The 24,188-nt window shown below is 51.9% G+C and overlaps 1 protein-coding gene across 1 annotated transcript in view; it reads right to left on the reverse strand.

Annotated features, from left to right (window-relative positions):
* Positions 1-5,292: 5,292 nt before the first annotated feature.
* The window catches only part of MXRA5 (matrix remodeling associated 5), a 28,119-nt gene continuing 9,223 nt past the window's right edge, over positions 5,293-24,188 (reverse strand). The window contains exons 5-7 of the mRNA XM_025277379.3: positions 18,766-23,757; positions 14,383-15,283; positions 5,293-8,660 (exon numbers count right to left, since the gene is read on the reverse strand). Of these exons, the coding sequence (XP_025133164.3) occupies positions 6,752-8,660; positions 14,383-15,283; positions 18,766-23,757 (7,802 nt within the window). The 3' untranslated portion in view covers positions 5,293-6,751. The remainder of the gene's footprint in view (positions 8,661-14,382; positions 15,284-18,765; positions 23,758-24,188) is intronic.

Raw genomic sequence — 24,188 nt, forward strand, 5'->3', positions numbered from 1 at the left:
CAGGCAAGAATACTGGAGTGGGTTGCCATGCCCCCCTCCAGGGGATCTTCCTGCTCTAGGGATCGAACCCAGGTCTCTTATGTCTCTTGCATTGGCAGGTGGGTTCTTTACCCCTACTGCCACCCGAGAAGCCCTAACACCATATAGTTTGCTTTATAAACAGAACATTTGTGTGTATATGTGTGTCTGTGTGTGAATACATGAAATAATTGTTGCTGTTGCTCAGTCGTGTCTGACTCTTTGCGACCCCATGAACCGGAGCATGCCCGGCCTCCCTGTCTATCCCCAACTCCTGGAGTTGACCCAAACTCATGTCCACAGTGATGGCATCCAGCATCTCATCCTCCATCACGTTTTTCTCCTTCTGCCTTCAATCTTTCCCAGCATGAGGGTCTTTTCCAATGTGTGTGTGTTTGTGTGTGTATAATTTTTGCATACATTTACCAAAATCGAGCCTGTTCAGACTATTTTTTCCCCTCGGTCCCTGGTAGCTCACACGGTAAAGACTCTGTCTGCAATGCAGGAGACCCCGGTTCGACCCCTGGGTTGAGAAGATGCCCTGGAGGAGGGCATGGCAACCCACTCCACTATCCTTGCCTGGAGAATCCCATGGACAGAGGAGCCTGGCGGGCCGCAATCCACGGGGTTGCAGAGTCTCACACGACTGAGCGACTAACCACAGCCCAGTGCGATTGGGAGTTTTTGTGTTTTATGCTTTCCATTTTCCCCTTTATTTGTTATTATAGTTATTTATACAACGTATACTACAGAATAAGGATTTTCAAAAACTCAGGAGAGTACGAGCTTGCTGTGTGAAAACATTAGAGACTTGGTCTTCTCCTCCCAAGAGGCCCCTCACCCCCGATCAGATCTGTGTTTCGTTGTTATTCTTGCCTAGTTGCTAAGTCCTTTCCGAGTCTCTGCGACCCCGTGGACTGCAGCCCACCAGGCTCCTCCGTCTGTGGGATTTGTCATTTCTGGCTAATTCTTTTAGTCTCTCCAGCAACCTGGCCTCATGGTGGGTGGCCTTGTGAGCACTTTCCTGGTTTCTGCTGGAAAGATGTCAAGAAGGATCACTTTTCCCCCCATTCTGAAATGGACTCAGTGCGGTATTTTCTGTAGGAAAAATCTCGGCGGCTATTTTTTCTTTTTTTAATTATTAGTTTTAAATCCCGGCTTTGACAAAGAGTCTCACTTTCCAGAATCAACAAAAAGAAAATGAAATAGTGGTGGATAGTAATCCTGTCCCCTGAAAATTGTACTTTTAAGCTCCTCTTTTAACTAGTAATTTAAAATAGACCTCTGGCTCCTGCCATTGTCCAGGAAGAAAAAGATAATAAAAAAAAGCTTTTACACAGAATCTATTTATATAATCATCGAGAGAAAGATCTTGAGGAAGCCCATAAACTCCCAGCCTTCATCCAGACCCAGAAAAAGTATCATTGAATTATCCTGACGTATTTTGCAGATGCTTATATACCATAAAGCAATAAAAAAAGAGAGAGAGAGACTGCAGGAAGCTTCAGGGTACACAGGAAGTCTCTTGGATTTGTTTTCCTTTATCATTATTTTTAAAATCACGTTGCCAGATCTTAATGGAGAAAATGTGTCAGTTGCTCAGTCCTGTCTGACTCTTTGCGACCCCATGGACCGTAGCTCGCCAGGCTCCTCTGTCCATGGGATGCTCCAGGCAAGAATACTGGAGTGGGTTGCCATTTCCTTCTCCAAATGGAGAAAATAGCCTTGTTTTTTTTTCTTCCAAAAGCCGTGTGTGTGCGTTTATTTTTTAAATAATGGAAAGTTGAATGAGGTTTCTCCCTAAGAGTGCATCTCTGCTCCCAATCTTTTTATGACTGTAAAAATCAAAATACAGTTTATTCGTTCTATTCTTTTAAAAATATTTGTGTATCTGGCTGCACGGGGTCTTAGCTGTGGCACATGGGATCTTGACTTGCAGCACTCAAACTCTTGGTGGCAGCATGAGGAACCCAGTTCCCTGACCACGGATCGAACCCGGGGGCCCCTGCTTGGGGAGCGTGGAGCGTCAGCCTTTCCAAGGGCACTATGGAAGTCTCAGTGGTATATAGTGCCTGAAAGTGCTTTGCAAACCATAGCCATTTCAAACCGGAGGGCAACAACAGCAAGAATTCTGGAAATAGCAATGCGTACTTGCATGCGTGTGCATGTGTGTTAGTCGATTCAGTCATGTCTGACTCTTGGCGACCCCGTGGACTGTAGCCCCCACCAGGCTCCTCTGTCTGTGGGATTCTCCGGCTGAGAATACTGGAGTGGGGTAAGCCATGCCCTTCTCCGGGAGATCGATCCTGACCCAGGGCTCGAACTCACATCTCCTCTATCTCCTGCACTGCAGGCGAATTCTTTATCTGCTGATCCAGTTTCGAAGTATCTAAGTACGTCTCACTGTGACTGTCTTTACCAGAAAATTTTTAAGAGCTGAGTTGTTCAGGAATGCTATAACCAATGACACCAAACTCGATGGCTTAAAACAAGGAATTCATCCATCCTTGATAGCAGATACCCGTATATCTATTTTCATTGTCATGTAGCTAGCTAGCTGGTATCTATCTACTGTATAGGTATGTTATCAATCATCTGTCTACATAGCTATTTCCATAATTCATCCATACATCCATCCACACATCTGTATCTATGTATCAGATATTGTCTATGAATCATATGTATCATCTACTATATATTTATGTATCACCTTTCTATACATTCATCTGTCCACATACCTATTTATCTATCATTTAGCTATCTTATCTATCCTCTCTACCTATTTTCCGTCATCTCCTTTATCATCATCTAGCTAGCTAGCTATTACCTACTATATATTTATGTATCCGAGCTTCCCCGGTGGCTCAGCTGGTGAAGAACCCGTCTGCAATGCAGGAGCCGCAGGAACTGTGAGTTCGATCCCTGGGTGGGGGAAGATCCCCTGGAGAAGGGCAAGGCAACCCACTCCAGTATTGTTGCCTGGAGAATTGTCATGGACAGAGGAGCCTGGAAGGCTACAGACCGTAGAGTCACAAAGAGTCGGACACAAATGAAGTGACTTAGCACGCAGGCACACCTTTATGTATCCAGCAATCATTTGTCCACCCATGCATCCATCCATCCACACATCTATTTTATACATCACCTATGTCTCTATGTCTCATCCATCTAGGTATCTACATACAGTCTACCTATCAATCAATCTACCAATCTATACATACCTATCTATACATCTATGTATCTATCAATGTATCATTTATGTATCTATCAATCATCTCTCCATTCGTCTATCCACATACCTGTTTATCTATCTCATCTATCATATCACTGAGACAGTCAACTCCTAGGCAGGTTGATAAGAAGTCTGGGGGTCCCCAAGGAGAGAGGGGTCTGGAATTCTCAAGGAGGAGGAAAGGACAAACTTTTTTTTTCTTCTACATTCCTTAGCATTATATAACAATAATGTATCCTGCTTGAGGACAGTTTCTGGAAAAAAACCTTCTGGCTAATCCTGTTATCTTAAAATGTAAATTATGGGAGTGGGTCTAGTAAGGTCTTTCCAACCTCTAGACATTCTTTTGATTCATGGTAATAAGTAATTAAAAAGTATTTAACTCCATTGCTAACACTAGAGAGGGGGCACTCTTTCTGCCCCCTTCTGATGTCTATGTCAGCTTTCTCTATGTCCTTTATACTTTAATGAAACTTTATTACACAATAGCTCTGAGCGATCAAGCCTCGTCTTTGGCCCCGGATTGAATTCTTCTCCTCCAGAGGCCAAGAATCCTGGGGTCTTTCATGGTTCAGCAACAACCTTTCATTATCTAGCTATTTTCTGTCATCTACCGTATACGTATACTATATACTGACTCGATGGACATGGGTTTGAGCAAGCTCCGGGAGTTGGTGATGGACAGGGAAGCCTGGCGTGCTGCTGCTGCTCCTAAGTCGCTTCAGTCGTGTCTGACTCTGTGTGACCCCAGAGACGGCAGCCCACCAGGCTCCCCCGTCCCTGGGATTCTCCAGGCAAGAACACTGGAGTGGGTTGCCATTTCCTTCTCCAATGCAGGAAAGTGAAAAGTGAAAGTGAAGTTGCTCAGTCATGTCTGACTCCTAGCGACCCCAAGTCTATGGGGTCACAAAGAGGCGGATACGACTGAGCAACTGAACTGATATTCGCATATAGATATATGCATCCATCCATCCATCATGTATGTATCATGTAGCTAGCTAGCTATGCATTATCTATCAAATCGTATCTACTTAAGATCTCTCATGGTGGTTCTCAACTAAGGGTGATGGGGGGGCACTGAAAATATTTAGAGCCATTAGTTCACTGCCACGCACTTGGAGTGCAAGACGCTACCAGTGCTCCATGAGTATAGCCTACAGATGCTGCTAAAAACCCCATGATGCACACCACAGCCCCCACTCCAGAAAATGACCCAGCACCCAAAGCTTGTGCTGCGAACGTTGACAAACCCTGTCTGAGATAAAAGCGTTTTGTCTATGGAGCATGAACACTTCAAGCAGGACATGTTTCCAACTCATCTGGGTACCCCCTGGTACCGCATCCTGGTACCAGGCACATCCTAAGGGCTGCGGAGTTCTCCTTAAGCCCATAAATGGATTCATGCCTGAGACAGCATCCACGCTTCCCAGAATGGTGGGAAGCCAAGCTCTTTTTTGCTTCAATGACTGCTATTTCTTTCCAGACTGGCGGCATGTTGAAAACTCACCTTCTTCCCAAATATTTATCTTGCTTTTTACCCGCTTCTCGGCGCAGAAAGCCAAAACAGGCATGGGACATGCACCCAAGATGTCTCTTTCCTAAAGAAAAGTAGCTGAACGATTGCCGTGACGCCATTATTTCAGCCTCAAATTATCTTGTTTCAGATAGGAACTGTTTCCACCCTTTCTTCCTGTCAAAGGGGCCGCCAGAACCAAACCCCCTTGGATTCTGTTTCTTTGTAATAAAAAGAGTTGCAGAGAATGGAGTAATTTCAGTGTGGTGGATAAAAGCAATTTTTAACCAATCTGATTTATTAAGTTTTTTTTTTTTTAAGTGGCCCACCATTTTTAAAGTCTTTATTGAATTTCTTACAATTCTACTTCCATTTTAGGTTTGGGTTTTTTGGCCCCGAGGCATGTGGGATCTTCAAAGTCTTAACCACTGGATCACCAGGGAAGTTAAATTAACCAGTCTAATGTAAAACTCAAATGCACTTCATGTGCTTTTGCTCTTGAAAAATACCACTGTCATGACTGCTTGACTCTTTGGAAAATATTATTTTATTATCCAATGTACATTATATGGACCTTAAAAATACAGTAAAGCAGTCATGGAAATCACAGATCAACTTTCAGTGGACACAAATGGACAGGAAGAAAGCGATTTCCGGGCTTGTCCAGAAGGCAGTGGGTTTATTCTCTGGGGTCACAACTTTGCTTTCTGCTCCGTCTCCTCTCATCTCCCTGCAACTTTCATGGGATAAACTTTATTATAAACAAGGAAATTCAATATGTCACTCCCCTCCCCCCACCATAGGATCCCTGGGAACAGTAATATTTTCTTGGTTCATGAATTTGAAGGAAGTTGAGGAGGCAACTTGCTTCAGTTGAATTTCCATGCCTGCTCTAATGTATCCAAGTCTTGTAAAGACCAATAATTTATTATTTTTAATGAGACAGAAAGTACGTCTTTTGCTTTCTACTCTCATCGTCTGATTAGAAAGAAAAAAAAAAAATATATATATATATATATATATATATATATAAAACTATATAAAAAGTGAGTTCCAGGAAGAAAGCATTCTTATAAAACGAGATGTATTGCATGAGACTTGTATGTGGGGGAAAAAAAAATTCAATCATTGTGGTTCTCAGCCCTTGTTGGGCAAAGCGGAATGTTGAAATAACGGAAAGATGGATACTCATTCTAGAAGGTTCTATCGTGTTGAAACTGCAGGTTAACTAGGGAACGCATTTTGCAGGCGAGTAGCAAGGCACAGTGAATCTCTATGATTTATTTGCAGTGAGTGCTCCTTAGGGATCCTACAGACGCTCGTTCAAGCGGCAGGGTGGTACCAGCGACTCAGAAGTTGAGATCTGCACCCAAGTGCCGTGAAAAGCAAGACCAGAGCTATTGGCATTCTGTAAACATGTCACAAAGTCCCCCCATAGCGGCAGATACCTCCTTACAGCGTTTATGGTTGTTTCCTCTCATTGTCAAGCATGGGTCAAGGTCAGCGTGAGCCTGAAACCCACCAACCTGGAGAGGGGCAGCCACTGTTTGCTGTTCAGCCGCTCAGTTGTGTCCGACTCTTTGTGACCCCATGGACTGCAGCACGCCAGGCCTCCCCTGTCCTTCACCATCTCCCTGGAGTTTGCTCAAACTCATGTCCATTGAGTCTGTGATGCCATCCAACCATCTCATCCTCTGTCACCCTCTTCTCCTTCAGCCTTCAGTCTTTCCTGGCATGCCACCGTGGCCCGAGATGAACCCTTTTCAAGCTCTGACCTTCTGGCCCCAGCTGTGACCCCCAAACCAGGCTTCATTTTAACTTCCTAAGCAATCGCAACGCACTCCAGTATTCTCGCCTGGAGAATCCCATGGACAGAGGAGCCTGGCAGGCTACAGTCCAGGGGTGTGGGCCGCAGAGAGTCCCACACAACTGAATGACTTTCCCTTTCGAGTGACATAGGTGGAGTCCTCGCTGCCCGGTTTGGCGTCTCAGTAGATGTGGACGTAGGTGGTCTTCGAGTCGCTGCCCAGGAGGTTTTTTGCAGTGCATTTGTAGAAGCCCGCGTCTCTCTGGGTGGCCTGCTGGACGGTTAGGGATCCCTGTGGGTGCAGGAATCTGTTGCCATAGAGACGCGGCTGAGTCCCCGCCGTGAGATGTGACTTGTCGGGCAGCTCCCAGCTTATCTCGGCTTTGGGGATGCCCATGGCCATGCAGTTCATCTTCACGATGCTGCCGGGGCGGGCGTAGATGACCGGCGTGGGCTCGCTGGTGATCCGCGGAGGATAGGCGATGACAATCACCGGGATGCTCACGACGGAAGGGCCGTGTTCACCGTCCGCGTTGCACACGTAGGTGCCCCGGTCAAAGACCGAGGCATCCTGCACGGTGAGGGTGCCGTTCTCCCAGAGGGCGAAGCGTCCCCGCACCTGGGGTCCGTCCAGGACCACACCGCTGGGCAGCGTCCAGGACGGGCGCGTCCCCCGGGCTCCCGGGGGGACACAGGGCAGCTGCAGGGTCTCCCCGTTGACGATGCTGACCAGGTTGTTGTAGCGCTTGTTCGTCTCGGGCTTCAGCCCCACCTTCAGGGACACCAGCCTCTCCGTGTGGCCCGCCGAGTTGCTGGCCACGCAGCGGTAGGCGCCAGCGTCCTCGGACGAGAGGCCGCTGATGTGCAGCCGGCCGTCCCCCTTGTGGAAGAACCTGTGCAGCCGCTGGCCGCTCCGCAGCTCCGTCCCGTTGGGCAGGAGCCACAGCAGCGTGGGCGTCGGGGTGCCCACGGCCGAGCAGTTGAGGCTGATGGTGTGGCCGGCCATGGCTGTGATCTTCTCGCTGACCGGGTCGTGGAAGATGGGCTTCTCCAGGGGCTCCAGGACGGTGAGCTGGACCACCAGGCGGGCCTCCCCGCCCTCGTTGCGCCCGATGCACGCCAGCTGCACCGAGTCGCTCATCCGCAGGCTCTTGATGTCCAGGGTTCCGTTGCGATGGATGGTGATGCGGTTTCCGTAGTAGGGGGCGGGCAGGACCACGCCCTCGGGGAAGGCCCAGAGCACCCGCGGCGCGGGCACGCCTTCCGCCCGGCAGTCGATGAGCTTGCGGCTCCCGCCGGGGGCCACCTCCCGCACCGTGGTGATGGCCTCCGGGTAGCCGTTGATGGTGGGCGGCTGCACGTGGACGTGGATCCAGACGGTCTTCCGGTCCTCCCCGGCGCTGTTCCTGACCACGCATGTGTAGTTGCCGGTGTCCGAGCGCTGGGCCTTCTGGATGAGGAGCGTGCCGTCCTGGTAGACCTGGTATTTGTCGGACAAGGCGGGGATGAGCCGGTGGGTGGGAGACAGCCAGGTGACCCTGGGCGTGGGCTCCCCTTGAGCCTCGCAGGCCACGGTGACCACGTCCCCGTAGGGCACGTGGATCACCGAGTATGTCTTGTTGCGGATGGCGGCCGGCTCGCTCACCACCTTGACTCGCACGCGCATCTCGTCCTTGCCGACCTGGTTTTCCGCGAAGCATGTGTAGTCCCCTTCCTCCCGCGGGCCCACCTCGTTGAAGTAGAGCGTCCCGTTGTGGAACACCACGTAACGCTTGGCCCGCCCGCCGCTGTCGTCCGCCTGCATGAAGGAGTTGACCAGGCTCCCGTCTGGGAGGCTCCAGGAGATCTCGGGGTTGGGGAGCCCCGTGGCCAGGCAGTCCACCTTGAGATCGCCCCCATACAGGACGCGGTGGTCGTTGGCTTCCTTGTGCTGGATCTTGGCGGCTTTCATGACCACGTTCACCTTGAGCGCCACGAAGTCGTCGCCCACCTTGTTCCGGGCGACGCACAGGTAATCCCCTGCGTCTTTGTCCGTGACCGACTTGATCACCAGCGTCCCGTTGGCGAACGCCTTGATCCTGGTGTCGAAGCTGACGGGGGAAGAAGAAAAGGAGGAAGAAAGTCAGTCTCCCAAAGGCTCTCTCTCACCTGGCTTGAGAGCACCAAAGCCAGACAGAAACTTGGGGTTCTGAGAACTACCAGTGCTCAGGTTGGTTGTTTATAGTCACTAAGTCGTGTTCAACTCTTTGCGACCCTGTGGACTGTTGCCTGCCAGGCTCCTCTGTCCATGGGATTCTCCAGGCAAGAACACTCGAATGGGTTGCCATGCCCTTTCTCCAGGGGATCTTCCCCACCCAGGGATCTAACTCGCATCTCATGCACTGGAAGGCAGATTCTCTACTGCTGAGTCACCAGGGAAACTCCACCGGTACACAAGGCTGCCACTCAAAACGTCAGATGGTTTTTGCAGCCGAGAGGGGACAGTACCCAAACACAGAAGCAATTAATTTCCCATGAATAAGAACTTCCCGGTGGAGCCTGCCCTCTGGCTGGCCTGGCCACGGATTCAAAGATGTGAAATGCAGCCTATGACATCAAGCCTGTTAGTGTGGGGGTGTACGTGTGGATCAAATATTTGCATGCTGGCCAGTGCGGTGCTTAGGGTAATGATAAAATCAGATCAAATGCTACAGTAACAGACAGAATGAATGTGCATTAACCTTAGGAAGAGGTGAAATTTTTCCTAAAGAAAGCACTTTATGGACGATTTCTACCCTTGACAGTTCTCATGCTGCTGGACTTTAAAAGTGTCCAACATCTCAATTACTTATAAATGACCATTCTGGCTTCTGTAGGGGGAACTTGAACATTCATCCCTAAATATTTCCTGTACACTGCATCATCTCATAGCATGTATGGAATGGTTAATTAAAAAAAAATGCCTGTGATGGAATTCAACCTGATAACATCATTGCTGCTGTTGTTAAGTCATGGCTGACTCCTTAGAGACACCATGGACGGTAGCCCACCAGGCCCCTCTCTCCATGGGATTCTCCAGGCAAGAATACTGGAGCGGGTTGCCATTTCCCTCTCCAGGGGATCCTCCTGACCCAGGGATCGAACCCTCATCTCCTGCATTGGCAGGCAGATTCTTAACCACTGAGTCACCTGATTATTGTTCATCAAAGTACCTATTGTGCTGGTTTAGTCCCTAAGTCGTGTCTGACTCTTTGCCACCCCATGGACTGTAGCCCCGCCAGGCTCCTCTGTCCTTGGGATTCCTCAGGCAAGACTGGAGCGGGTTGCCATGCCCCTTCTCCAGGGGATCTTCCCGACCCAGGAATCGAAGCCAGGTCTTCCTGCACTGCAGAGAGATTCGTTACCAACTGAGCTATAAGCACCTATTGACAAGGACCAAAAACACTGTTTTGCTGGCCATGAGAAAGAGAGTCAAGTCTACGTGAATTCGTCGCTCACTGGATGGCAGGGGAGAAGACAAAGATGTTTTAATGTGTCTTGGGGTCAGACTCCGGAAACGTATACAGTAGCACACGTCTGAAAAACATTTAGCAACACCTATGGCAGCAAATCCTAGCCTTCGTCACAATCAGAATCACCAGGGCAAGCCTGAAAAAGGCGCCTGGCTCCACCGCACAGGAGACTTGGCTTCAAGACGCCAAAGTCCAACAGCTCTGTTTTTTATACAATCCCAGCATGTAGGCAGGGCAGAGAGCCCGCTCTTTTATAAAACTCCCATGGGCTGTTTAATGACACTTTTTTTCTGACAATGTAATTAGCCAGAAGCTAGGAATAACGAAGCTACAGAGACCGCCGTTTATGGTTTACAGCCAGAAGCTGTAGGACGGCCCCCGTCGACGCTGGAATGACCATCCTTCATCTCAGCGTCCGTTCAACACTTGCCTCAGCCTTGCCAACGTCAATGGAAAACAGGCCTCTGCGTGGCAGGACACCGGCCCAGCTGGAAGATATTCTGGGGAAAACTGGGTACGCGGTATTCCGGATCGACTGTGCAAAAGTTCACGAGGTACCACCCAACCACCTGAAGTTAAAATACACAGGCTGGGAGGATGCGACAGCAATCTTTTCCTGCACTGGAAGGAGACTGGGTGGCTGTGCAGAACCCTGGACGCTGTTTTTTTTGGTCGTGTCCCCAGAGAGGAACCCACACCGAGCTGCCTGGCTCTGGAGGCTGAAGAGCTGGGGAAGTGGGGGGTTTCAACATGGTGTCATGGGTGTGGCTTTGCCTCCCTGCTGCCAACCAGTCTCTCTCCTCTGCAGCTTGAAACACTGAATAAAGAGACGGTGGCTTTGGGAGGAACCAGCCCAGGATTTCGAGAAGGCCATGGCACCCCACTCCAGTACTCTTGCCTGGAAAATCCCATGGACGGAGGAGCTTGGAAGGCTGCAGTCTATAGGGTAGCTAAGGTCGGACACGACTGAGCGACTTCACTTTCACTTTTCACTTTCCTGCATTGGAGAAGGAAATGGCAACCCACTCCAGTGTTCTTGCCTACAGAATCCCAGGGACTGGGGAGCCTGGTGGGCTGCCGTCTATGGGGTCACACAGAGTTGGACACAACTGAAGGGACTTAGCAGCAGCAGCAGCAGCCCAGGATTTTGCAGCTTCAGCACTACCATCAGGGGCTGGATGACTGTCCACGGTGGGGTTTGGGGCAGCTCTCCTGATCTATACTAATTAAACAGTAGCATGTATGCAAGGATGCATGGATGAATAGATGGATGGATGGAGGGATGGATGATGGATGGATGAATGGATAGATGGATGGATGGGTAGATAGATTGATGGATGGGTAGATTGACAGATGGATAGATGGATGGATGGATAAATAGACGGATGGATGAATGGATGGATGGGTAGATGGAGGGATGGATGATGGATGGATGGATGGATGGATGGATAGACGGATGGATAGATGTATGCAGGTATGCATGTATGTATGGATAGATAGATGCATGGATGGATGGATACATATATGTATGTATGTATGCATTGATGGACAAATAGATAGATGTATGCATGGTTGGATGAATAGAGGGATGGATGAATAGATAATTAGACAGCCACTTAAGCTAGGTCAGGGTTTCTCAGCCTGGGTTTCTCCCCACTCTCTGATGTGGGGCATCCTCTGCACTGTGGGGTGTGGAGGAGCAGCCCTGGTCTCCACTCAATGGGTCCAGGAGCACCCCCTGCCAAGTTGTGACAACCAGAAATGTCTCTGGATATTGTCAGATGTCCCCTGAGGGCCTTGTCATTCCTGGTTGAGAACCACAGCTATAGATAGAGAGATGGATGGATGGATAGATGGATGGGTAGACAGACATATGGATGGATGGATGGACAGACACACATATGGATGGATGGATGGATATATGTATGTATGGGTAGATGGATAGATACATGAATGTATGAATACATAGACGTATGTATGGATGGATGGATGGGTAGATGGATGGATGGATGGATGGATGGATAAACAGAAGATGGATGGATAGACAGATGTATGTATGTATGGATGAATGGGTAGATGGGATGGATGGGTGGGTGGAGAGATGGATGGATGGAGGGATGGATGATGGATGGATGTATAGATGTATGTATGTATGTATGGATGGATGGATAGATGTACATATGTATGGATAGATGTATGGATGGATGGCTAGACAGATGGATATATGTATGTATGGATGGATGGATAGATCGATGTATGTATGGATGGATGGATGGGTAGATGGATGGATGGATGGGTGGAGAGATGGATGGATGGAGGGATGGATGATGGATGGATGGATAGATGTGTGTATGTATGTATGCATAGATTGATAGATGTATGTATGTATGCATAGATTGATAGATGTATGTATGTATGGATGGATGATGGATGGGTGGATGGATGCATGGATGATGGATGGATGGATGAATGGATGGATAGATAGATGTATGTGTGGATGGATGGATGGGTGGATAGATAGATGGATGGAGAGATGGATGGATGGATGGATGGAGAGATAGATGTATGTACGTATGGATATATGTATGGATAGATGTATGTATGTATGGATGGATAGATGTACATATGTATGGATAGACAGATGGATATATGTATGTATGTATGTATGTATGGATAGATAGATGTATGTATGTATGGATGGATGGGTGGATGGATGGATAGATGGATTTATGTATGTATGGATAGATGGATAGATGTATGTATGGATGGATGGGTAGATGGATGGATAGATGTATGTATGGTTGGATGGACAGATGTACATATGTATGGATAGATGTATGTATGGATGGATGGATGGGTAGATGGATGGATGGGTGAATAGATGGATGGATGGATGGATGGATAGATGGATAGATGTATGTATGCATGGATGGATGGCTGGATGGATAGATGGATTTATGTATGTATGGATAGATGGATAGATGTGTGTATGTATGGATGGATGGGTAGATGGATGGATGGGCAGATGGATGGATGGATGGATGGATGGATAGATGTATGTACGCATGGGTGGATGGATAGACAGACAATTAGAAAGTCTCTGGTGCCGGCTGAGGGTCTCTCAGCCGCAGCGCTGCTGCCGCCTGGTCTGGGCGGCTCTGATGTGGGGCATCCTGGGTACCACGGGGTGTGGAGCAGCAGCCCTGGTCTCCACCCACCACGTGCCGGGGGCCCCGCTCCCCCACTCCTTAAGTCACATCAACCAAAAATGTCTCCCAAAATTGCCCAGAGTCCCCTGGGGACAAAATCCCCCTTGGTTGAGACCTGTTGCTCGAGATTCATACATCTGGGGCTCGAAGACAGGGCAACAAGGCAAGGTGCATTTCCTTGTAGCTGAAATGAACTTTAAGAATTCCAAACGTGTGACCTTTGTGCTGTCACCAGGCCTTTCAATTTTCCTTTTCCCCTCCTTTCCTTCTGCTGCAGATACATTTTAACATAACATCTGGAGCTTCCATGCGCTTTGTTGAAATTTGATTATAGAAAAAGAAGGCAAACGGTTTTTATCTATTCCTTTGTTGTTGCTGTTTAGTCGCTCAATTGTGTCCGACTCTGCAACCCCATGGACTGAAACCCGCCAGGCTCTTCTGTCTGTGGGATTCTCCAGGCAAGAACGCTGAACTGGGTTGTCAAGCCCTTCTAGGGGATCTGCCCGACCTAGGGGATCGAACCCAGGTCCCCTGCATTGCAGATGGATTCTTTACCATCTGAGCCACCAGAGAAGTACAAGAATACTGGAGTGGGTAGCCTATCCCTTCTCCAGTGGATCTTCCCCACCCGGGAATTGAATCAGGGTCTCTCCTGTATTGCAGGTGGATTTTTCACCAATTGAGCTACCAGGGAAGCCCATTCATTCCCTTGTCTGTACCAACCCCACAAAAAGGTGTCTCCCTAGATCCCAATCATTGGAAAAGACCCTGATGCTGGGAAAGACTGAAGGCGGGAGGAGAAGAGGACGACAGAGGATGAGATGGTTGGATGGCATCACCGACTCGATGGACATGAGTTTGAGTAAACTCCGGGAGTTGGTGATGGACAGGGAGGCCTGGCGTGTTGTGGTCCATGGGGTTGCAAAGAGTCGGACACGACTGAGCAACTGAACAACAAAATTTCAACGGGAGACGGAGGGAGGTGCCCCAAGAAGAAAACTCCAAGGGGGGTGCAGGTAAGTGCCCGCGGAGGCACGCGGAGGTGTCCCCGGGAGCTCGTGGAGGTGCCGGGGGAATGACGGCGAGTCTGGAGCGCCCCCATACATACGTACCTGAAAAGCGCGTCGATCATCCGCTTGGATGGCAGCCTCCAGACGATGCGCGGCCAGGGGTCCCCGGAGGCGCTGCAGTCCAGGCGGAGGGTGCCCCCGTAGCGGACGTCGGTCCTCTGCGGGGAGGTGCCGGTGATGCGCGCATTGGCCGCCGCACGCTGCACCGTGAGCTGCACGGTCCGGCGCGCCGAGCCCACCAGGTTGGCGGCCACGCACTCGTAGCGCCCGCTGTCCTGGGGCGCTAAGTTGCGGATGTACAGGGTCCCGTTGGGGAAGACGAAGAGGTTGCCGTGGACGAACTGCGAGGGGCGGATCTGGGTGCCGTCGCGGAGCACCCAGCGCACGCTGGGCAGGGGCGCGGCGCGGGCCGTGCAGTGGATGTGGATGCTGAGGCCGGGCGGCAGCGAGATGTTCTCCGCCTTCTCCTGGTGGATGACCGGGGGCAGGGCCGCCACGTGCAGGCGGATGGCCAGGCTGTCGGCGCCCGCCGCGTTGCTCGCCACGCACTTGTAGACGCCCCTGTCTTGGAACGACGCCTCCTTGATGCTCAGCGTCCGGTTCTCGTGCAGCGTGACCCTGCCCTCCACGAGGGACACGGTCTGCCACACGCGCCCGTCGGGGAAGACCCAGGAGATCTGCGGTGCCGGGGTCCCCTTGGCCAGACACTCCATGGAGATGGTGTCGCCCAGGTAGACGGTGACATCCTTGTAGTGGGAGGCCAGGATCTGGGGCTGCTGCGCCGTGACCGCCAGGAGGACCACCATGCGGTCGGCCCCGTGCAGGTTTTTGGCCGTACACATGTACTGCCCACGGTCCTGCACCTGGACGCTCCGGATGACGAACGTGCCGTTCTTCAGGACCTCAAATCGCTGCAGTCTGGTGTTGGGGGTCATCAGAGCACCTGGAATTCAAAAGACACCTGCCATCAGGTGCGATGCACACCAAGCCCTTTCCACAAGGATGGAATAAAGATTATTAGTTAATGGATCTGTGTGTTGCAGCTGCTCAGGCGCTAAGTCGTTTCCAACCCTTTGCGACCCCCCCCCCCCACTGGACTGTAGCCCGCCAGGTTCCTTGGTGCGTGGGATTCTTCCAGGCAGGAACACTGGAGAAGGTTGCCATTTCCTTCCTCTGGGGGATTTTCCAGATGTAGGGATTGAACCTGAGTCTCCTGCAGTGGCAGGTGTGTTCATTCCCACTGAGCCATCAGGGAAACCCTTTAATCTGATTCTCCTCTTTATGTCCAAACAGCAAAAAAAGCAAAAGGCCACAAATCCCCAGGACTTGCTCTAATCTTCTCGTGTGTGTGTGTGTGCTAAGTCGCTTCAGTCGTGTCCGACTCTCTGTGACCCCGTGGACGGTAGCCCGCCAGGCTCCTCTGTCCGTGGGATTCTGCAGGCAAGAATACTGGAGTTAGGTTGCCAGGCCCTTCACCAGGGGATCTTCCCCACCCAGGGAAAGTGAAAGTCACTCAGTGGTGTCTGACTCTTTGGGACCCCGTGGACTATAAAGTCCAAAGAATTGTCCAGGCCAGAACACTGGAGTGGGTAGCCTTTCCCCTCTCCAGGGGATCTTCCCAACCCCAGGGATTGAACCCAGGTCTCCCACACTGCAGGTGGATTCTTTACCAGCTGAGCCACCAGGGAAGCCCAACAATACTGGAGTGGGTAGCCTATCCCTTCTCCAGGGGATCTTCCCGACCCAGGAATCGAACTGGGGTCTCCTGCATTGCACAACCGAGCCACCAGGGAAGCCCTTACACATGCACTCCGGTGTTCACAAGAGCCATGACACAGCAGCAACCTAAGTGTCCATCCACAGAGGAATGGAGCAATAAGATGTGGTACACACACAATGGAATATTACTCAGCCATGAAAAGGAACAAAGCTGAGTCTGTCATAGTGATGCGGAGGAACCTAGAGTCTGTCGTACACAGTGAAGGAGGTCAGAAGGAGAAAATCAGATATTGTACTATTCACGCCTACATATGGAATCTGGAAAGACGGTCCTGATGAACCTGTCTGCAGGGCAGGAATACAGGTGCAGACGTAGAGGAGGGACAGGTGGACACAGTGGGGGAAGGAGAAGGTAGCGTGAGTCGGGAAAGCAGCACTGGGATAGACACACGACCGTGTGTGAAACAGACAGAGGGAAGCTGGGGTATAGCCCAGGGAGCTCAGCTCCGGGCTCTCTGATGACCTAGACAGGGGGATGGGGCCTGGGAGGGAGGCTCAAGAGGGAGCGGATATATGGATACCTTTAGCTGATTCATGTTGTTGTACAGCAGAAACCAACACAGCATTATGTAAAGCAATTATATTCCAATTAAAAAAAAAAAACTGGAGCTAACTAGGAAAAGTGTTAGTCGCTCAGTCGTGTCCAACTCTTTGTGTCCCCCCTGGACTGTATCCCACCAGGCTCCTCTGTCCATGGGGATTCTCCAGGCAAGAATACTGGAGTGGGTTGCTGTGCCCTTCTCCAAAGGAAAAGCTGGTGCTAAGAAGCAGAATCCCAGTCAGGTAGAGGAAGATACATGATGGTCTCGGGAGGGGGTGTGGTCCAAGGATACTCTACAATGGAACAAGGTACAGAGGACGCTAAGAATAAATGCAAATGGGGTCTCTTCAGTGGAGGGACACGCCTTCCATCCGAGGCAGAGTCCTTTCAGAATGAAAAACCCCGCGGTGTCCCCCGCTGGCTTCCTCCAGCAAATTCCTCATTAAATCATTAGGGAAGCGTTTGGCGTCCAGCGTGGAGCCTTCAAAGATGTCAGTAATCTGCCTGCGTCCAGCGCCTCTTCTCACGACTGGAAAACATGCAACGTGCGTGAGATCAGCAGAGAATGTACAGCTGTCTCGAGTGTAACAGCATCGGTCACTTCCTGGGTTATCCACATGGCAGATGGAGGAAAAAAAAACAACAACCCCAACCTTCTGAACAGAATCCAAGCCTGAAGGACACAGCTGTGCTTGAGAGAGACGGAAAGACAAAGAGAAAAAGGGAGGTATGTTCACGGAGACTGTAGGGCCGAAATAGAGACGCAGATTTGTGGAGTGGGATGAACCGAGAGAGGAACACTGACATATATACCCTCCACGTGTAAAATACATACAGCAACTGGGAAGCTTCTAAACAACACAAGGAGCTCAGCTTGGTGCTCTGCAATGACCTAGAGGGGCGATCATCACATTTAGTTCCTCGTGTCACCTAGAATCTGTTTGGACATCCAAGAAGATGGTCGTTTTGGAGGAAGCAAAGCGGTCTTTGCAGCACCCCGGCCTGCCAAGTAGAGACCGTCGTATGGACCCTTGTTATTTGGGCTGAATTTTGTCCTTCCACCATCAATTCCTATGTTGGAGTTGGGACCCCCACCCCCACCCCTAGAAGCTCAGAATGTGGCTGTGCTTGGAGATGGTCTTTAAAGAGGGGATGAAGGTAGAAAATGAGGTCTATGAGGGTGTGTCCTAATCCCATAGGGCCAGGGTTCTGATAAAAAGAGGAGATGGGAACATTAGACACACAGACGGATGATCACGTGAGAAGACAGCTGCTGATACGCCCAAGACGATTCAGGAGGAATTAGCTCTGCTGTAACCAGGATCTTGGACTCCCAACCTCCCAAACGGTCAGAAAATAAGTTGGCTGCTCCAGCCACCCCATGTAGGGTGCTCAGTGATGGCAGATGGAGCTGACTCATTGAAGTCACAGCTCTAGGTTCAAAGAAAACCAACGCCCGCCGAGCTGAGACCAAACTCCAGCAACCTTCCAAGCCAGTGGGAGGATGCAGGGGACTTCCCCTCACTCCCCTCCCTTGCTGCAAGCCCCGCGTGGTTTGCGGATGACTTCTGTACCGAACCTCAGGGGGATAAGGCAAGAGGTTCCCTTGCGGAACATTTCTAAGCCTCAATTTGTTGTCATTTAGTCGGTAAGTCACATCTGATGCTTTGCGATCTCGTGGACTGTAGCCCGCCAGCCTCCTCTGTCTGTGGGCTTCTCCAGGCAAGAATACTGGAGTGGGTTGCCATGCCCTTCTCCAGGGGATCTTCCCGACTTACGGATGGAACCCGCGTCTCCCGCACTGGCAGGCAGATTCTTTACTTCCGAGCACCCCTGGGAAGCCCTAAGTCCTGGTTAGGAATGCTACGTGTTTCCACTGCTGCTTTAAAAAAAAAACAAACCTCACGCCCTTGTTCATTTCTCACTCCCCCGTCTCTGTAAAGGGATACACCTATGGATAGATTATCTGGAGTCGTTTCCCATCACACCTACCCGTTGTCCTCTTCTGACAGTATCTACTTCTACATGGACTTCTTACACTCAAGGAACTCCCCCTTCTCCACCTACCAGCCCCACTTGGAACGCCTGATGTGTAAACGCCCTACCTGTGGACAGCTTGGTCCAAGTCACGAAGGGCTTGGGCTTCCCCGTGGCCTCACAGGGGAACGTGACGTCTGTCTCCGCGGTGACGGTCACGGACTGCGGGGATTTGGTGATGATCTGCGGCTTTTCCCCGAGCGTCCAGAATTTGGACGCAGGCGGCCCTCCGGCAGAGAAGAGCTTTGTGCTGCCGTGATGGAAGCTTCTGGAGGGCGGGGTGGAGGACGTCACGAAGGGGACGGAGCTCCGGGTGGAGGAGCCCAGGGGGATGTTCCGTACGTTCATGGACGGGGATGCTGTGGTCCTGGGGGGGTGCAAGATGGGAGGCGCTGGGGGCCCCAGGTCCATGTGGAAGATGCTCTGAGAGTGGATCCGAGTGTAGGGACCTACGTTGACCTTTCTGTCTCTCAACGCTGGGGCTGGAGAGCTGGGTCCCTGAGGTTTTGGAGTACCTCCCAACTGGGGGAAAGATAGGGTCCTGTTGATAAAGAAAGGGAATCTTCCACCGGGAAGAGGAGGCGCTCTTGAATTCGGAAGCTTGCCCACGGGGTCTCTTCTTAGATCGGGCAGGTGGTTATTTGCAAACGATCTGGAGTTGCCCTGGAATCGGTCAGCTCCTTGGCCGGTCGCCGTACCAGGAATGCTAGGTTTGGAACCAGGCCACAAAACCACCACGGGAGTCGTTGGATAACTGGGTGATCTCGGAGTCGTGGCATGCCTGCCCTCTGGCCAAACCCTCGACGGGTACGCAGTGACTCCCGGTTTGCGGGTCAGGTGATGAGGGGGCTGGAAGGTGACCGAGTATCTGAAGGGGCTTTGTGTGACCGTGTGCGGGGGTCTCATGGTTCCTCTCGGCGGGATTGGTGTGGCGGGAACTCTGGCTGGTTGGTGGAAAACCGGGGCCCTCCCAGCCTCGTCTCGACCGTCTGGAACATGGGGAAGTACGTTTTTCATTGTACCATCAAACACTTCCTTTCTTAATGCCTCCTCTGGAGTCAAGGTAAATCTGTCCTGCTTGGAAGAGGGCGTGGATAAGTGGTGTGCCTTCGATAAATGTTGAGTTACTTCGTTATTCACAGAAGGCGCTTTGGTTTCTGGGGTCCCCACGTAATGGAAGGTGACGTGGTGTTTGGAAGCTTTCCAGACTGGGGATGTCCCTGAAGGAAGAGGCGGTGTGGGCTCTGCAGTGGTCTCTGTGGAAGACAACAGAGTTGTGGGTGGGAATGGCGATTCTGGCTCCTCCACCGGGGCGGGAGTGGACACGTGACTCTGGGGTCCGATTTCAGAACGGATAGTAGCGTGAGCGGTTTCACGGCCTCCCTGATCACGGACGGTGGTTTCCGCCCGACTCGAGGATGACTCTGCTTTTAGGACGGGGAGAGTCGTCGAAGGAGCCGCCCGTTGGGGTTGAAACAGCGTAGAGACCGCCGCTGAAGGCGAAAACTCAGAGGGCAAACCTAGATCTGCTGACTCTCTCACAGAGGGTGATTCTGTAAGAGCTTCCGAAGGACTGGTAACAGGTGGGTTTGTGTGTTCCACTGCGAGCTGGGTTGCCCCTGGGGGATCCCAGCTTGTCGTTTTTGGAAAGGGAGATGTCAGAGACACCTCCTTAAATCCTCTCACAGGGGAGACCTCGGCCACAGAAGGTGATGCCGGATGAGTGACTGAGTCTCCAGGGACCAGACCGTCGGTTTGATGGTCCCTGAGGTCTGTGACACCATGGTTCTTCGTTTCCTGTCCATCTGACGCAGGCTCACGTGTGACTGGAACAGTCTCTTGGAATGTGTCAGAAGATGAATATGTTTTGCTGATGCTGTCTGTGCTATAAGCTCCCAGGCTGGTTATCTGCCGTGGGTCTCCAGTGGTGAAAGAGACGGTCGTAGGGGAAAGCGCAGCTTGGGAACTGAGGGGAAAAGAGAGTCTATGCTTATCTTCTGGAGAAAAGCTGGGCTTGGACACAGAAGCGGCAGAGCTCAGGGTGGAAGTGATGTATCGGTGTCTGTTGCGTTTCTTGCCCTGTTTCCTGTGTGGGCTGCCCCTGGATACGGATCCGGCATGCTCCTCCGTGTCCAAGTGTCCGGCGGTACCTACAGCACTGTTAACCCAGGTCGTAGGAACCAGAGAACTCGCCACTTGAAGACTAGGAGTCTTCACTTCGGGGACTTGGGTCGGGGCAAACGTCGTATGCGGGCTCTGTTTATGGCGGTGTCGGATTTTGTGGGGTCGGAATCGCCTCCTCCCATGGGGCCTCTTTCGAGAAGGATGAGTGGTCAGTGCCGACGGTGAAGTGTCCTTTTGGGCTGGCGTGGTCACTGGCGCCGTGGTCATGTCCTTGCCAAACACAACGCCAGGCATGGACTCCCCGGGATGCTGCAAGTCAGTGACGCTGTTCACCACTTCCGGCATCGAGTCAAGCGGAGTGGTTGGGTCTGTGGCTTGCCCATTTCCCTTGACACTTCTGGAGTCTGTGGGGTGCATCTCTAGCGTACCCTCTTCCCGAAGTGTCTGAGAAGTCTCCTTCATGCCCTCGGGAGTCAGTGGGTGGCCTGGAGTACTTAAATCAGTTTCCACAAGCTGCGGGCTGTCTGTCTGTTCCTGGAGGCGCATTTCAACTGGGATGCTGGGGTCCCCTAAGGTAGGGTCTTCAAGCGGCTCAGACATCCTAGCCTCGGCAACCCACGAGGCGGGAGTTGGCGTGAAGTGTGTGGAGGCCTGTTCTTTCACGGTCTTCTCAGCTGGTTGTGAATTTGTCCCCAGATCGGGGTAAAAGTAGGTCACAGTCTCAGACTCAGCCAAGGGTACGGCATCCATCGGAGATTCATCCTCAGGGGATGTGGCCTCCAGCACGGATCCAACATGGAGGGTGGACCAGCCGTCTGTGGCTACGTTTTGCTCGGTGGGCTCTTTGTGTTCCATTTCCAGGGTCTGCAGAGTAGAAGATTCATAAAGTACAGATGCCGGTGTCGTGGCTGGGGTCTGGTTGGAGTCAACTTCAGTGGGAGTTGCACCCACGGTCTTCTCAGAAGAGCCCTCATCAATAAATTCTTCCGAGCGAGTGCCTGTCACTCTGGGTTCGCTACGAACGACTCCGTCATGGCCAGGTTGGAGCGGAACGGTCCTAGGGGAGGAGACAGCGCTGGAAACCTGCTCTTCCTCGCCAAATACGAACATATCTCCCGAGGATTCTTCTGAACTGCTTGTGGTCTGCACGGGCGATAATGAGCCGGGAGCGACGGCAGGCAGAGGTGAAGTCACTTCCTGCCTCATCAGTGAAGGTGCGGGGACTGTGATGACCTGTGGTCCTTCCGTTCCCTTAGGGAGACTTCTCCCACGGACTCTGGCTAAGATATCTGCCCAGCGTTCTGGATTAATCTGCTTGTTGGCCACGTTTACCCTCCGCCTGGACTCGAAGACTCTGCGGCCTTCGGCGACGTTGGTCTCCGGTTCCTTGGCGGGGTGCTTCCAGGGTTTCAGCTTTCTGCGCCCTTTCCTGGTCTTCATACCCCCGCCGCCGGCGTCGTCCGTCGCTCTGATTAACACCTCTTGGTCCTGCGGGTGGAGGACCGTCCTTGATGCGTTCTCTTCATCGCCCATGCCGGATCCGCCTTCATCCTCCACGATCCCGCCTCGCCCTCCAGGAAGAGTCCTGCCTCCTGGGCGTCCGCGTCTTTTCGGAGACCCGCGGGACCCCTTCTTGCTTACCTGGACCCCCACCGTAAAATGATCCGACCCTTGCTGGTTGACCGCCACGCACCTGTAGTAACCGCTGTCGGTTCCTTGAACCTTGGGGATGGAAAGGGTGCCGTCGGCCAGCACGTAGGCGTGTGAGGAATTGGCCATTGCATTCAGCATCCTTTTGTTTGGAAGGATCCAGCTGATCTGGGCTTCTGGTACAGCCAGTGCCTGGCAAGGCAGCGTCACAGGCTCCCCTGGGTTCTTCTGAACGGTTACCGTATATGCGTCGGGAGGCTGAATGACCGGCGGCTGTACCAGGACCCTGTAGAGCATCCGGACTGTCTCATCCCTCACCCGAGCGATGCACTGGTACAGACCAGCATCCGACGGCTGCGTCGACCTGATCTTCAGCCAGCCGCTGGTGAGGACGGAGAACCTGCCGTCACGGTCTTCCATCGGCGCTTTCACGACAGACCCGTCCGGGAGCACCCAGGAGATGGAGGGGCTCTCGGAGGCCCTCACGTTGCAGCTCAGTTGGCAGGCGCTCCCCTCCAGGACGGTCTGGGCTCTCTGCACGGCTCTGCCGGGCTCGATCATCACCCAGCTTCTGCTCGGAGACAGCCTCGCGTCCTTGGCGGACAGAACCAGGGCGTGCCGAGACGAATACGACAGCACCACCAGTTTGGCCGAGCTCAGACGCCGGTTGAGCTGCAGCTCTATGGACGGCTGCGTGACCCACTCTGGTTCGGCGAGGACGTGGGCCCTGACGCCTGTGTAGTACAGCGTGGTGTCGTCGTCCGCATCTTGCCTGTACTGGTAGCCGAGCCTGGGGTCTTTGCCGAGCGCCGGTTCCCGGTGGAGCTTCACGGGGACCTCACTGTAGTAGGCGATCAGCTTCCAGAGCTTCTCGTAGTTCTGTCGCGTCATGGGACACTCAAAGTCCAAGGCGACCGTGGCGTTGATCTCTATCTCCTGGGGGTCTGTCTGGTTCAAGTGCAGCCTGTACACGTCGGTGGGCTTCTTGATGTCGCAGACCAGGTGGACCGTGTTTCCGTGCTCGTCGCTCATGTTCACGGACACGTTCCACGCGGGGAACTGGAACTCGTCCGGGGAGAAGGGGTGGTCAGCACCCTCGTCTTCGTCCTGATCGTCCTCACTGCTCCGGCTCCGGTTCTGTCTCAGCGGGGACTCGATCAAAGGCTTCTGACAGCGGACGTCCCGCAGCTTCTGAAGCTCCTGTCCATGCCACTTCTTGGGACTGAAGCACGTGGAACAGAGCTGACCTCCTTCGTACGCTTTGTCCTTCTTACACTTCAGGACCCCTGAAACACAGCAGCAGACAAACATGTGCTAAGTCAACGACCTGAAGAATGGACAGAGGATGAAGCCTGTGTTTGCATCTTTATCACCTGGGTGCATCTCAGCCAAGATTCAAGACTTTACCTACCTGGTATCCGTGATGTCACCTAGGAGCTTAAATCCATTTAACCCCATGTGTGATAACTAACCAGGGTCTGGGAAGTTCTTGACAGGGAGTACTTTTTAAAAAGATATTGTTAGGGACTTCCCTGGTGGTCCAGTGGCTAAGACTCTGTGCTCCCAACGCAGGGGGCCTGGGTTCCATCCCTGCTCAGGGAACTAGATGCCACATGCTGCAAGGAAAAGACATTTTTAAGTTGACAAAGAATCTCTCTTCGTACATATGATGCAATTTTCCTTTTATGAAGGTCCAGGAGAACCTATGTAAGTCTCT

The sequence above is a fragment of the Bubalus bubalis genome, chromosome X, assembly GCF_019923935.1.
Source record: "Bubalus bubalis isolate 160015118507 breed Murrah chromosome X, NDDB_SH_1, whole genome shotgun sequence".
Lineage (NCBI taxonomy): Eukaryota > Metazoa > Chordata > Mammalia > Artiodactyla > Bovidae > Bubalus > Bubalus bubalis.